This window comes from Antechinus flavipes, chromosome X (genome assembly GCF_016432865.1).
Source record: "Antechinus flavipes isolate AdamAnt ecotype Samford, QLD, Australia chromosome X, AdamAnt_v2, whole genome shotgun sequence".
NCBI lineage: Eukaryota > Metazoa > Chordata > Mammalia > Dasyuromorphia > Dasyuridae > Antechinus > Antechinus flavipes.
In genome coordinates this window covers 41,569,525-41,584,664 of record NC_067404.1, presented here as the reverse complement: position 1 = coordinate 41,584,664, position 15,140 = coordinate 41,569,525, and the positions used below count along the sequence as shown (strand labels likewise).

Genomic DNA, 15,140 nt, shown 5'->3' with positions numbered 1-15,140 from the left:
ACAGTAGAACACACTGTACCTTCATCCCAACATAATAATGTTATTTTGGTCCTTGTGGAGCTTCAAAGACAACAAAGAGACCAGCCTCAGTTTCTACATTTGTAAAATTGGGATGATAATAGGCCCTAGCTCTCAGGGTTATTGTGAAGATCAAATAATTTCATATTTGGAAAGTGCATTGGAATAGTGCTAGATAAATGCTAGCTCTTATTATTATTATTACAGATTTCACAGAGAAGATAATAAGGGAAAGTAGTCTTAAAACCTCTTCTCTAAGGCTATGGAGACTGAATGTGGATCACAACATAGCATTTCCATGTTTTTTTGTTGCTTGCTTGCTGGGTTTTTCTTTCTTTCTTTTTTTTTCCCCTTTTTGATCTGTTTTTTCTTGTGCAGCATAATCAATTTGGAAATATGTTTAAAAGAACTGCACATGTTTAGCCTGTATTAGATTGTTTGCTGTCTGGGGGAGGGGGAAGGTGGGGAGAGAGGGAAAAAAATCCGAACACAAGGTTTTGCAAGGGTGAATGTTTAAAAAGTATCTTTTCATGTACTCTGAAAAAGAAGAAGCTGTTATTATTTTAAACAAAAACAAAAACAAAAACCTCCCCTCTAAAACTTTCCAAGACCCTGCACATCAGCCCGAGGGTTGCCCTTGAAGTCAAGAAAACCTAAGGTTAAATTCCTTCTTCAGACATTAGCTGAGTGAATCTGGGCAAGTTATTTAAATTCTTTCAGCCTCAGTTTGTCATCTGTAAAAAGGGGGTGAGAATAGCACCTGCCTCCCATAATTGTTGTGAGACTCTATAAATTCAAGATATAACAATTGTCTCTTATTTGTAAAGATGGGGCTCTGCCTCTTGCTGAGTAACACTGAGCAAGTCATTTTCTTTCTTTGAGCCCCGCTCTCTTCACCTTTAAAATACAAGTGCTACATGTTTAACCTTTATCGGATTACTTGCTGTCTGGGGCGGGGGGAGGAGAAGAGGGAGCCAGAAAAATTTGGAACACAAGGTTTTGCAAAAGTGAGCTTTGAAAACTATCTTTGCATCTATCTGGAAAAAGAAAATACTATATTTTTAAAAAGAAAATCGCTCCCCCAAACAGAATGAAATAAAATAAAAATGTTGAATTGGATGGTTCATAAAATGCCTTCCAGTTCTATATTCAGTACGATATAAACTACTTAAGGACAGAGATATTTTTCCAGGTTGTTTTTTTTTTCTTTTTCCATAGCTTTTTACACATTCAAAAATTTGGGGAGTTTTAAAAATGAATCATAAGGACATTTACTACCTGTGCGAACTTACTTCACCTTATTTATCTCAGTTTCCTCGTCCGTAAAATGAGATGGAGAGCTAAATGGCAAACTCCTCCAAATATCTTTACCAAGTAAATCCCAAATGGAGTCACAGAGAGGGAGAGAACTAAAAGTGACTGAACAACAACTTTCTTGGAACCTTAAAATCTTACGACCTAATAGTCTCAGTTGCACTGAGAATTTAAGTGACTTGACTAGGGTCACAATAGCTAATATGTGACAGAGATAAGTTTTATACTCAAGTCTTTCTGACTTTCAGGCCAGCTCGAGTTTTCTTTTTAAGTGATGATTCTGATTACTTGCTGTCTTAGGGAAGAGGGGAGGAGAGGGAGGAAGAAAAATTTGAAACACAAGGTTTTTGCAAGGGTGAATGTTGAAAACTGTCTTTGCATGCATTTTGAAAATAAAAAGCTATTATTTAAAAATAAACAAATAAAAATCTTAAAGAACTGCAAAAAAAGTTAAATAAATTGATGATTGATTGATTGCTGTGTTCTCACTTAAAGACATTAATAGTTGCTTTGGACTAAAGCGCATAAGATTTTAATGTGCTCTCATTTTAAAAGGATGCCCCAAAACAGAACCTGGTATGTATATACATGCATACATATATGTATTTATGTCTATATGTGTGTATGTATATGTACTTTGGTACGTATACATACGGACATCTATTTTTTATATCTATAGCTATATCTATTAACCAGTCCAGAACCTGGGGCCCTGGATCATAAGTTTCACTTAATTCATTGTCTTATCCTCTAACTAGCAACCCTGGAATAGCTAACCTTTTATTTTTTTTTTCTTCCCCTTAGGGCCTAGGAGGAAACACCCAGTTGCCCCTTAACAGATAGTTTTTGAATGAGCAAATGAGCCAATCTTAGAAATCCAAGAAACCTCAGAGTTAGAAATATCCTTAGAGGTCAATTAATTCAACTCTCTCATTGGGATGAAGAAACTGGCAGCCCAGAAAGACAAAGTAATATGTCATACAATTAACAAGTGATTGAGTTGAGTCTTGAAGCTGGTTATAGGTTTCTGAATCAGTATGTGTCTACTATATACCAAACACTATACATACTGGAGAGTTTAAGACAGATCAAACGTTACCTTTACTAGACAGAGATAATGTGTAAAAAGCAAACCATTAACAAGTGATCATTTGAGAAGGGAAAAAGCAGCATCAGGAAATAATTTTCATAGCTGTGTTTTGAAAAGAAGTAAGGATTCTAAGAGATCCAAGTGAGGAAGGCATGGGAATAGAGCTGGAGGCATCCAGTGTCCAAGTACACAAGGGGGAAATAAGCCCCACCTTTGGAGAATTCAGGCCGCCAATATTTTTTGCACCATGGTCTAGGCCCTGGACTAAGCTTTGCAAGATGCGCAATGAGGGGCTCTGGATTCTAGGTCTAAAAGGCCCGTAAGACGTCATCCAAACTAGCCCCTTCATTTTACAGCCCGCTCAAGGTCACAAAAGTTAACTGCAGAGATGAGACTGGAACCTGGGTCTTGGGAGGCCCTCACCACTAGCACTGTCTGCATCACAAGGCCTCAAAGAGCCAGCTCATCCAGAGACCAGAAAGGGACTCAGCTTTGCAGAGTCCTTGGAGGGGGAGTGGACACGTAGGATGCTCAAGGGGGAAAATGGCGCGCGCGGGGTGGGGAGTCCGGTCTGGGGAGAACAGGTCGTGCTGCAAGAGTGCATGAGCTCTTTCCAGAATGGAAGCTCCAGGAAGAGCAAGGACTATCTTTTTGTCTTGGCAACCCTGGCTTTTGCCCATTGCCCGACACCCACACCAATGGGTGCATAATTTGTGCTTGAATGGATTGGATTGATTTCTTAAATAAATAAAGGCGGGAGGCAGTACCTGTGTGAGTGTATGGGAGTGTGTGGCGGGGCGCGTGCCTGCCTGCCGCGGGCCGGGCGGGGGCGGGCAGAAGCGGGGTGGGGGAAGGGAAGGAGGCGCGGAAAAGGCGACTGAGGAGGGGGGGGGAAGGGAAGGGGCGGGGCCTCAGGGGACGTGGTTTGTTGGGTTGGCGGACGGAGTCTGCGCCATTTCAGCTCAGAGCTTGGGCTGGCACGGTCGCATCTCGATCGCTCCCTCGCTCCATTGCTCCCTGGGCGCCGCCTCCTCTTACTTGTCTTTCCTCATCTTCCTTCACCACCACTGCTCCTCTCTCCTTCTCCCTCCTTTCCTATCCTCTCCTTCTGCTGCTGCCCGGCCGCCGCCGTCGAGCTTCCCGCATCGTCATGGCGAACCTGAGCCCCAGCATCGTGGTGAGCCGACCCCGTCGCCCCTGCCCGCTCCTCTCCTCCCTCACCCGTTCCTTTACCCCCCTGCCCGTTCCTGCCCGCAGACCCCGGGCTGGGCGGCCCGGAGGGCCGGGGGAGCGATCCCGGGGGGAGGGGGCTGGGCTGGCATAGACTGGGTTAGACCAGACCAGACTAGACTAGACGGAGAGGGGGGGGGGCGCTGCCCAGCTCCGCTTCGCGACGTGGGCGGCTGAGGGAAAGCGAAGGGGGGGGGGCGGTCGAAGGAGCTAGAAAGAAGGGAGGGGGGCTGCGCTCCAAAATGCGGGTTATGAGAGAGATGGTCACCAGCCATGTTGGGGGGGGATATGCGGCCACCAAGATGACGGAGAATGGAGGGTTTGAGGGGTGAGCCGGGTACCCACGTTTGCTGCTGGGCTCCTTTTAGGTTTGATAGACTGGGGGTGCTCTATGGAGGAGTGGAGGGTCCCCCAAAAAATGAAGGGCGGAGCCAAATAAGCTGGGAAAGAGAAAAGCGCGTTTTTTCCCCTTCATTCATTAACTGCGATCCTGCAAAAGGATTTGTTGCCCCTCGAGTGCAAATGAGGCCCCCAGAACTAGGCACCTGGGGGGGACCTTCTACGGCTGTACTGACCGTAATTACCCTTTGGGGAGCTTTTGTTGAATTTCCATTATGCATAAAATAGCCAGTGGAATATACTGTTTGACCAGACGTATCACATACGCGCGCGCACACACACACATACACACACACCACACACACGCGCACACGCACCACTAAATACCCAAGAGAATATACTGTTTGACCAGACGTATCTCACACACACCACACCACACCACACCACACCACACACCCCCGCCCGTTCAGTTGTTGCAGAGCTAGATTCAGCTTCTAGTAATTTAAAATGAATTCTTTTTGGATTTGAAAAAGCATGAATCACCTGAACCAGGCGTTGAACCAGGAAAAAATGAACCAAATGAATCCTACAAAAAGCGTATTGGGAGGGAAATGTTTTAAATAAAATTCAACTATTCAACAATTTAATATAGTAAAATATTTGTAAAATAGTAAGGTATGCTTCGTGCAAAGGCACTGTCCTAGGCACGCGGAGCGGGGAGGTAACAAAAGACTTCTGCCCCCAGGGGGCAGAAATTCCTTCTACTGAAGGTGGGATACTGACTTTTTCCAAACATGACCCCTCCCCACATAGAGCTAATATTCGGCTTCTAAAAGCTTGCAATGTGCGCACTTTTTTAGGGGGGGGCGGGGGAGGGGGGAGATTTGAGACCAGGAAAAACATCAATCATTTTAAACCTAGGAGAAGGCATTTTGTTACGTATTGTATTGGAAGGAGTGCACCTTGAAGAAATTCAATTTCGGAGTATTTTATCGAGTCTTACACGTTTTTAAAGCTCTGGCGTATAAAAGATGTCTGCGATTGAATAAGATTTTTTTTTTTTTTTTTGCTGTTTATTTGAATAAAATTTTGGTGCTGTTTATTTGTTGTATTGTGTGATTTAAAATGGATGATGGTCAAAATTTTGCCCATCGTGAGATGTTTTCATATGGGTAATCCCATCATGCTTTGTCTGCCATGTCTGTTTCCTTGACTACCTAGGGATGATGTGTACCTTTTAGAAAATGGGGGAAAAAAATTCTAACAAAAAAAAAAATACGCAGCAAGGGTGAGAGGATTATTTTTTAAATTTGTATAAAGTTAATGGATGTTTTGGGTGTTGTGTGTACTGCATAAGGTACATAGATAATGTGATATGTGCAGTTGTTCTCTTAATTTGAAATCTGTTATTACTGGTATGTTAATCTCTGTGCTAGAATTGAATTTCACCTTGGCAATAGGGTTTGTTGAGCTATTAAATATGTCTTTTCTCACCTAGAGTCCAGCAGCTGTGTTGGCAAGGATTAGAAATTAGACTGTAGATGTTCAAAAATATTCTTTAAGGTATTCAATTAAAAGCTATGTACATTTTAATTTTGAGAAATGAAAATGCTTTGCCACTCCCACTGTACATCTTCATTCTGTGTTATATGATTAATCATACAGTGTTTATCTGGATAATGCAGGTGGGAACCATAGTTAGAATGGAAGGCAAAGGAGATGGAGCCTACCATAATCAAAAGAGGAGGGGGAATCTGTTGCTTTGCTTTTCAGTACCTGAGGTTTGCTAGGCAGAAACTGGACTGCGGATTTTTTTTTTCCATGATGCAGACATGATGGCAGTCATCTGCTAATATATCCCTTTCTTTTCCTATCTACGTGATTTATTTTCTGGACATTAAAAGACCACGGGAGCTTGATTTCTCCTTCGTTTCAGCAAAATACGAATAAAAGCAGCAGCTGCCATTTTAAAATATATATATTAACATCAAAATGATGGCAGATTGATTTTTAAAAATCAAATCAAATAATCAAGCATGCCCTCCTGCCTTTGGCTACCTAATTAATCTGGAAAAATAATGAGGCCATTATAATTTTAACAGTATTCTAGGATCTTGGTCTTCAAGTTAAGACCTTAAATTGATCATGTAGTCAAATCACCTTCTTGATTCCCCCCCTCCCCCCCAACCACCACCATTTTACAGATGTGGAAACTGAGCCTTAGAAAGGTTAAAAGATTTGCCCAAGATCAGCTTGGTAGTAATTGGCAGAGCTGAGATCTAAATTCTGGGGGGCCCCCTCCAGTTTTGTTTTTTTTTTTGCATCTGGCTAACTTCTTGCCTATTTTATATTAATATGGTAAATTAATAATTTTTTAGATCTGGGAAGCCACATAAAAGCCTTTGAATTTAGGTATTTGTTTACCCTTTCTTTTTCCTCCCCTCCCTTCCTCCAGTCCACCCTTGCCTCATCCTGGAGTGGAGGGCACTCTGTGGTCTCCTAGGCAACGCAGCCCAGTCCAAGCTTCCATCATGTTTTACCTAGAAGAAAAGGCTTTCAGATTTGCCTGGAGACATACCCGTATATCTAAACACCTGATTCTAGTCTTCTGCTAAGGACAAAAAAGAAAAAAACAAAAACAAAAAAATAGAAATATGCCCAACCCTCGAGGATCTTAACAGTCTAAATTCAGAGAGACTATCAGAGGGTCTCCAAGGTTTAAAAGGTGGGGGGGAGCCCAGGGTGGCAGAGAAATGGATGATTGTTGTTTGCTGGGGCCAGGGAGCATTAGATTAAGATGGCTGCTTTTAATTATTTTGCCTGCTTTAAGGTCCTAGTTTCTTTACCACATTGAAATTTTCACAATTGTTCCTAATCCTATGCTATAGAAAGATTTCCTTATGCATTGGGGAAAGGAGTAAGCTCCCTCAAATCAGATACTTGACATATTTTGATTTTTTAGCTGTTTCAGCCATGTCTGACTCTTTGTACCTCATTAGGGGTTTTCTTGACAGAGATACTGAAATGATGGTCCATTTCCTTCTTTAGTTCGTTTTTCAGATGAGGAAACTGAGGCAAGCAGGGTGAAGTGACTTGCCCAGAATCACACAGCTATTAAGTGTCTCAGGCAAAAATTTGAGTTCTATAGGAAGTATTTTAGTACCACATATATAACTGCAGTTTCTTTGAGGTAAATGGCAGCAGAAGAAGGGAATTTAAGAAGTCAAAATTTAGTATTTTGTATGATTACATATGGTAGAGCCCATGTGAAATTACTTGCTTCGTAGTGAGAGAGACAGAATTTGAAACTCAATTTGGAGGAAAAAAAGAATGTTAAAATTGTTTTTACATGTAATTGGGAAAATAAAATATTAAATTACCAAAAATTGGGAGGAAATAAAATATTACAAAAAAAGTCAACATTTATTTATTAAACATCAACCATAAGCCAGGTATTATGCTAGATATAGGACATAGAAAGACAGAAATGAAAATCACAGGTCCACAAATAAAGCATCAGGTCTTCAAAGTAAATTTGAAAAAGCAGTATGAAATTGTGGGTTTGAATTTTACCTCACTCATTTATTAGCTTAGCTATATGATCTGGGCAAATTACAAATTCTCTGAGACCCAGTAAATCTGTAAAATAAGGAGGTTGATTCATTGACCTCTAAGATAGCTTTCAAAACTCTATGATCCAAAGATAAATTGAAGAAGGGAGAGATTATTAAAAACCTCTGAAATCAATCAGAAAGATTTATTAAGCTCCTATTTGCTACTCATTGTGGCATGTACTTGAAATATAAAAAACAAAAGGGGAACAGCAGAGGAGACTTCAGGGAGGAAAGTTGAGCCTTGAAAGAAGAGGAGGATTTTGATAGTAAAAATATTAAAACTACAAACACATAAATAGTACATTTTTGCAAGACTTATTGTAAAATAAGATATTGAGTGTCTATAAATTTAATTTTAACATTTAATACCATGGAGCTCAGTATTTACTAACAGCCTTAATAAACCTCCAGGCTGTTTCAGATGATCTCAGACATTTATCAAAATGAATTTCATGAAAATATTTTGTGAAACTCTGCCATAGAGTGCTTTTTGAACAATGAGGATCTCTTGAAATCAAAAAAGTAAATTACAGTTTTAAAGCTAGATATTAGTAATATAGACTACCTTATTTGTATTAAAGAGTGCCTCTCTTAACTCTGAGGCTCCCTTTTGCTGCCATTTTTGTTTTCCTTGTTGAGAGACTCCTGTGTTGATCCTGTTGCCAGCTTTTGATCGGTATTTAGAGATCAGTAATCATAAATAGTGAATTGATGGGGTAAATGCAGACTGCTTCATTTCTTCATTTTCCTATAAAGATTTCTCAAAAAGATTGTTTCCCATTACGCATGATCTGTGTGCATACATAAATCTTAATGTAGATTAACAAGTATGTGGGTGAATCATAAAATTATTAAAATTATATTATGCTAGTTTTCTTTGAAAATAATGTATTTTCATGTTTTCCATGACAAAGTAAAGCATATTTACATACATTTTTGACTGAATTTCAATGAATTGTTTGGGTTTATTAGCTTTGGCTGTGTTGTAAATGTAAAGTGTTAATAGTTTGCTTTTTTGATCATTGTACTTTATCTGAATTTGTTAAGTGACTGAGGACTTGTTGGAATGTTTCTCAAAAGTGCCTAGGTGAAGAGTTAATGATAATGGGAAACTGTTGGCCTGATTTCCAGCTATGGGGCTTGGGGTGGGAAGATGGGATCTGGACAAATATTTTGCTCATTTTTGAACATTCTCTCCCTGATTTTTTACTCTCAAACAATATTGTGAGAGAGTGAACCTTGACTAATCCTTGAGTTTCTTTGTTTTTCTTGAGGGTGCTTTTAAAAAAATTCTAAAAAACCCCTTCCCCCCAAAAAGAGGCATTTCCATACACAACACAAAAGATACAGAGGAATCCATATGACACCATGGATCTCTGTCTTGGACTGTTGGTTGATTTTTAAAATTATATAATAAATATATATTATATATAATAAATATAATATAGTTTATACATTCATAACTGTCCCGGTGGTCTGAACTTCCTTCTGTTTTTTAGCTTTAAAGAATTTTTTTACAATGCCTTCTTTGTTTTGGCAGTACTAATTCCCCCTTCCCATGATTTCTCTCTATTCCCCCATTAAAAAATGAGAAAGAAATAGTAACAAATAAGCATACTTGAGCAAAATGAGTCCACAGTGGCTGCATCTAAAAAGGTCTGTCTGGCTTCCTCATAATTCCTCTACAGATATGGTTGGTCATTAAATTGATAAGAAGGATTTGAAAGCTTTTTCTTTACACTGTGGCTTAAATTGTTTTTCTGGTTCTGCTCCTTTCATTCTGCATCAGTATTCTCTGAAACCATCACTTTTGTCCTTTCCTGTGGTATAATACTCCTACCACATTAATAAACCACAGTTTGTTTAGATGGTGGACTAATGGAGAGCACTGGACCTGGAAGAAGACCTGAGTTCAGTTTCACATAGCAGTTTTTCTGGTCCCTGAGACCATTTAAGAAAACTTGAAAGATTGAAACTAGTTTCATAATACTAAAATGGTATTAAAATATACAATATGAAACATTATGACTATAAATCCTATATAAAATACTGCCTCTTTAATTACTCCTCCCTTTTCCAATTACATATCTGTGAAGCTGAAATTGTTCTAAAACTAAAAGCAAAAGCAGATAAGAGAATCCAGCTGTTTTCTATGAAGCCAAATATTAAAGAGATTTGTACAAACACATAAAACAATACAATTCTTCTCACTAAAATTATTTTATTGGGAAATGGTATTTGTTAACACAGAACAGATTTATTTTTCTTAAATTAATAAATATTTTAAATTTATCATTTGGCAGTAATTTTTACAAATCTGTCCCTTTCTGAACCCTACCATTGAGCTTTTTTTTTTTTTTTTAGGAAACTGGGAAATAAAGCTTTGTAGACTCCAGCAAAACAAATTTGCTGCATAATCTAGCAAAACATATTCCCATGTTGATCATATCTGAAAATATATGTCTTTCTGCATTTTAAAGTTCATTCTTTTGGATTTTAAGCTTTAGTTTGAATTCTTCATTGCATTGAACCAGGGTTCTATAGGAGTTTAAAATTTGTTTTTCTTCATATTGTTATTGTGTTGATCTAGTTCTGTTCACTTTGCTTGTTCAGAGATCTTACCAGCTAACTCTGAAATTGTCCATTTCATCATTTCTTAGAGCAAAATAATATTCCATTGGATCCAGTTACCATAATTTATTTAGTCATTCCTCAAAGAGAAGGCTTACCTCTATATGCTTTTCTTTTTATTCACCCCCCTTCTTCCTTTCTACACTAATGTATTCCTTTTAACTTTTCATTTTTCTTCTCTTAAGAGCCCACAAAATATAGAACCAATCACGCTTCCTCCTCTGTTTTTCCTTAACTCCTTTAATATGCTTTGAAGATGTTAAAACTCTGAAGGGACATTTGTTTGTTCTCTTCCTCTATTTGACTATTAGCATTACATCACAATATAGCTTTCAATTATTCAAATACATTTACCTTTCAGAGTTTCTCTAAATTTTGATATTTGCATTTCAAAGTGCCTTCTCATCTTTGGTCTTTTTATGAAGAATTCTTGAAAGTCCTATATTCCATTAAAAATCCATTTGCTTCCCTTGTGAGAGATTGTACACAAATTGGCAGGGCCAGTTATGCTTGGCTGTAAGCCTATCTCTTTTTCCTTTCAGAATAGTGTCATGCAAGATCTCCTTTTTTCTAAAAGAATCTGCAATCTGCTTAGCTGGAGTTCTTGATACTTGAACTGCTTCTTTATGGATTTTACAGGGTTTTGTGGGAAGTGTGGATTTTGACTGACATTCTTAAGACATTGCCTTTTGGGGTTCTTCTGCCCTGTGGTTCTAATAGATCTGGGCAAGATCCTAATAAATCTTAGGATTTTTTGAAATATAGGATTCATTTCTACTTGACTTTGGTTGTTACCATAGCTGATATGTAGGCAGTATTAAACAATTCTAGTTAAGTGAAATTACTACAAATTCATTTTTTATATCATCTCCCTGTACATTATATTTTAATTGTTTTTTTTTAATCTTGATTTTTGTTCTAACTGCTCTTTTTTAGGGAGTCTATTTCTTGAATTGCATTTGCCTCTTTCTCTTATAACCTACTTGGCTCATTTCTTTACTCCAAGGTTTTGATTTCATTTTTTAAAAAAAATCTTAGTTGTTTCCTTCTAAGTATTCATGTAGTTCTTGGGGCCCATCCTTTTTTTTCTGAGCCTCTGTTTGCTATTTTACTGTGGTTTTTTTCATATCATTTATTTTTTTCAGTCCTGTCCAAGTCTTCATGAGTCTTTTAGGATTTTCCTAACACAGGCACAGAACTCTTATCTATTGTGCCACTTCATTTAGATGGCCTTCTTTAGACACTTTCATTTATTTATTTAGTTTTGCTGGGTCAGTTGAGGTTAAGTGACTTGTCCAGAGTCACACAGCTAGGAAGTGTTAAGTGTTTGAGGTCAGATTTGAACTCATGTCTTCCTGACTTAGGGCTTGTGCTCTATCCACTGAGCTACCCAGCTGTCCCGTAGGTACTTTTAATAAATGGTAGGTCTAGGGCAGAAGAAGTCACTTAGGTTTCTAATGTAATTTTTAAAATCATTATTCAATCTGATTCAAATCTTGATGGATTGTATTAGAGTTCAGTGATTTGGCTCCCATTCTGGCAGCCATCTTTGCCAGTTTGGATGGGTCGTCTTAGACATTTGCTGAATATTGCTTCAGTGGGCCCTGATTAAACTGAGAAGCCAGACATGATGGCTTGTGTCCATAGAGAAAGTTGGATACGGTCATTGCTTAATGGACCTTCAAAATTGGATGCCATCCCCGTGATTTCCCTGACCAAAATAACCTTTCTTGGTTACCACTCCCTGCTATATGCTCTCTTCTCCTAGTAATTTGAATGGAAGTGCCTTAATGGCAGAGGATATGTTTTTTGTGTCCCAATTACCTAGCCCTATACTACACCTGTATCTGCCAAAGTACTCCCCTTCCTGCCCAAGTTTTCTTTTACTTGGTGAATCACTGTGTTATCTATATAGGCCTTTGCAGGGCCTGCTCTCTGCAAGATTTTAGGGTTCAAACAAGCTGGCCTGGGAGCTCAACCTTCAGGCTCTAGGCCATAGTGCTGCTCAGAGGGTGTCAAGGTAGCACTCACTCATACATCCGGAAGATCTCGAACCATGTTGAATGGGAGTCAAACCAGAAGAAAAGGTAGGAACTGAATCCCATTTGGGGCTAATTGTTTTAGTATCAAGTATTATTTACATATTTGATGGAGTCACTGGATGTTGGCAGCTTTATTATTATTGCTTTAAAAAAATAGAACTAATTATTTACACTAACAATTACAAAGATAAAAATTAATGATGATGCTATTTTATCTGATAGCATCTAGTACTTAATGAAATGTTATCTCATTTGCTCTTTACATTAATAAATCTAAAAACCACAGTGCTAAATACTAATTATTAGTATTTATTAAAATTATAAAAATAATATAATAAAATACTGTTATTTTGTATAGCACCTTAAGTTAATGAAATATGCTCATGGCCATTATTTCATTTCTTCCTCACAGTGTTATAAACTAATTGTAAATGCTAACAAAACTGTAAAGGTAAAAACGTTGACAAAAATTTAATAGAAATAATGCTAAGAAATTAATAACAATGCTATTTAAATTTAATATCCTAAATATTGGCTATTAACATGAACAAAGTTATAAAGATAATATTAATTATTAATGAATAAATTAAAATAATAATAGTATTTTATTTTATGTGGTGCCTCACACTTAATGAAATGCATTCATGGCCATCATATCATTTCTCTTCATAACAACCTTATAAATTAATTGTAAATGTTAACAATGTCATAAAGGTAAAAATACATCAACAAAATTGTTATTTAAAATAAGAATAATAAATTAATAACTTCCATTTCATTTTTTTTATAGCACCTTGCTGTTAATGAAGTGAATTTATATAAATCTCATTATTTTTGATATTAACAAAATGTAAAAATCAATCTTAATTTCTAGGTAGCGTTAACAAAAATATAAAACTAATGTTAATAAATTAATAACATTTTATTTTGTTATGAACTGAATTTGTTATCTCATGTGGTCTTCACCTTTACAAAATGGTAAAGATCACAGTCCTAAATATTAGTTATTAACATTAACAAAATCACAAAGCTACTAAGACGTTGCTGTTAATGAAGTACATTTTTGGCCATTATTTTATTTGCTCTTCACAGAGATGCTATAATGTAATGGTTAATGCTAGCAACACTACAAAAATCACAACTCTTAATTATTTACATAAATAAAATTATGGATAATATTAGTAAATTCACAGTGCCATTTTATTTTGTATAGTGCCTTGCGATTAATGAAATTAATTCATATCATTCTCTCATGTGCTCTTTACCTTAACAAAATGGTAAAGATCACAGTCCTAAATAGTAGACATTAGCATTAACAAAATTAAAAAGATATTTTTAATAACAGTGCTAATATAAGGAAAACAAATGCTTATTGGCTTAATAAGTAGCAGTGCCATTTTGTATTACCTTGCACAACTAGGTAATCACAATTCTAAATCCTAACTATTAACATTAATAAAATCACGAAGATATTAGGATTTTACTGTTAATGAAATGCATTCGTGGCCATTATCTCATTTGTTCTTCATAACTGATCCTATAAACTAAATCTTAAATGTTAATAGAATTGAAAAGGTAAAAATACATTAACAAAATTGTAATAGAATAACAATGCTGTTTTATTTTCCATGGTAATTAATAAAATGAATTTTATCATTATCAAATGTATTCTTTACATTAACAAAATTGTAAAAATCATCTTAATTTCTAGTTTAATATTAACAAAATTATATGAATAATATTAATACATAAATCATGCTGTTTTATTTTGTATATCAGCTTTTAGTTAATGTAATACATTCATAACCATTTTTCATTTATTCTTCAAAAAATTCCTGTAAACCACTTGTTATTATTAATATTGTAAAGTTCCTGATCCCAGAGTCTAATTATTATCATTAACTGAATTATAGATAATATTAATAAATTCATAACAATATTCTCTTATTTTGCACAGCACTTTGCAGTAGTTAATGAAATGCATTCATATGATTATCTCATTGGTTCCTTGAAACATTAACAAAAGTGTAAAAGCTCATAATCCCAAATATTAATATTCATAAAATTATAGATATTAATAAATTAATAACAGTTTTGTTTAGCACTTTGTAAATAGTGAAATTCATTCATAGCCCTCTTATCTCATCCCCATTTTATAGAGTGTCTGAAGCTTTGAGAAGTTAAAAGTTTGCCCAGCTACCACACACACACACACACACACACACACACACACACACACAAGACTTCAGGTAATATTCTTTTATTTTTAATAATAATAGCTTTTTTATTTTTCAAAATATGTTAAAGATAGTTTCAGAATTCAACCTTGCAAAAACCTTGTGTTCTAAATTTTTTTCTCTCCCTCCTCATGACCCCCTGCCCCCCTAAACAGCAAGCAATCAGATATAAGTTAAACATGTACAATTCTTCTAAATATACTTCCACATTTCTCATGCTGTACAAGAAAAATCAAATCAAAAGGGAAAAACAAGAAAGAAAAGAACAAGCAAGCAAACAACAAAAAAAAAGTGAAAATGCTATGTTGTGATCCACACTCAATTCTCACAGTCCTCTCTCTGGGTGCAGATGGCTCTCTCCATCGCAAGTCTATTGGAATTAGGAGGAGTCCTACCAAATTATTTTTTTTGACATAGATATGGTACTAATGCCCATACCAGTATGGGTCAAAACAGACAGAAAATTATAGACCAGTTTCCTTAATGAATATTGATGCAAAAATCTTGAATAAAATATTGGCAAAGAAATTACAGCAACTTATCATTAGAATAATACACTATGACCAAATAGAATTTATACCAGGATTGCAGAGCTGGTTCAATAACAGGAAAACTATTAGAATAA

General features: G+C 36.5%; 1 protein-coding gene across 2 annotated transcripts in view; it reads left to right on the top strand.

Annotated features, from left to right (window-relative positions):
• The first annotated feature begins 3,363 nt into the window (after positions 1-3,363).
• The window catches only part of LOC127543248 (mitotic apparatus protein p62-like), a 32,125-nt gene continuing 20,348 nt past the window's right edge, over positions 3,364-15,140 (top strand). For both annotated transcript variants that reach the window (XR_007949176.1, XM_051969296.1), the window contains exon 1: positions 3,364-3,599. Coding sequence is in view for 1 of the 2 variants with exons in the window: in XM_051969296.1 (XP_051825256.1) it covers positions 3,573-3,599 (27 nt within the window). In the remaining variant the exon portion in view is untranslated. The remainder of the gene's footprint in view (positions 3,600-15,140) is intronic.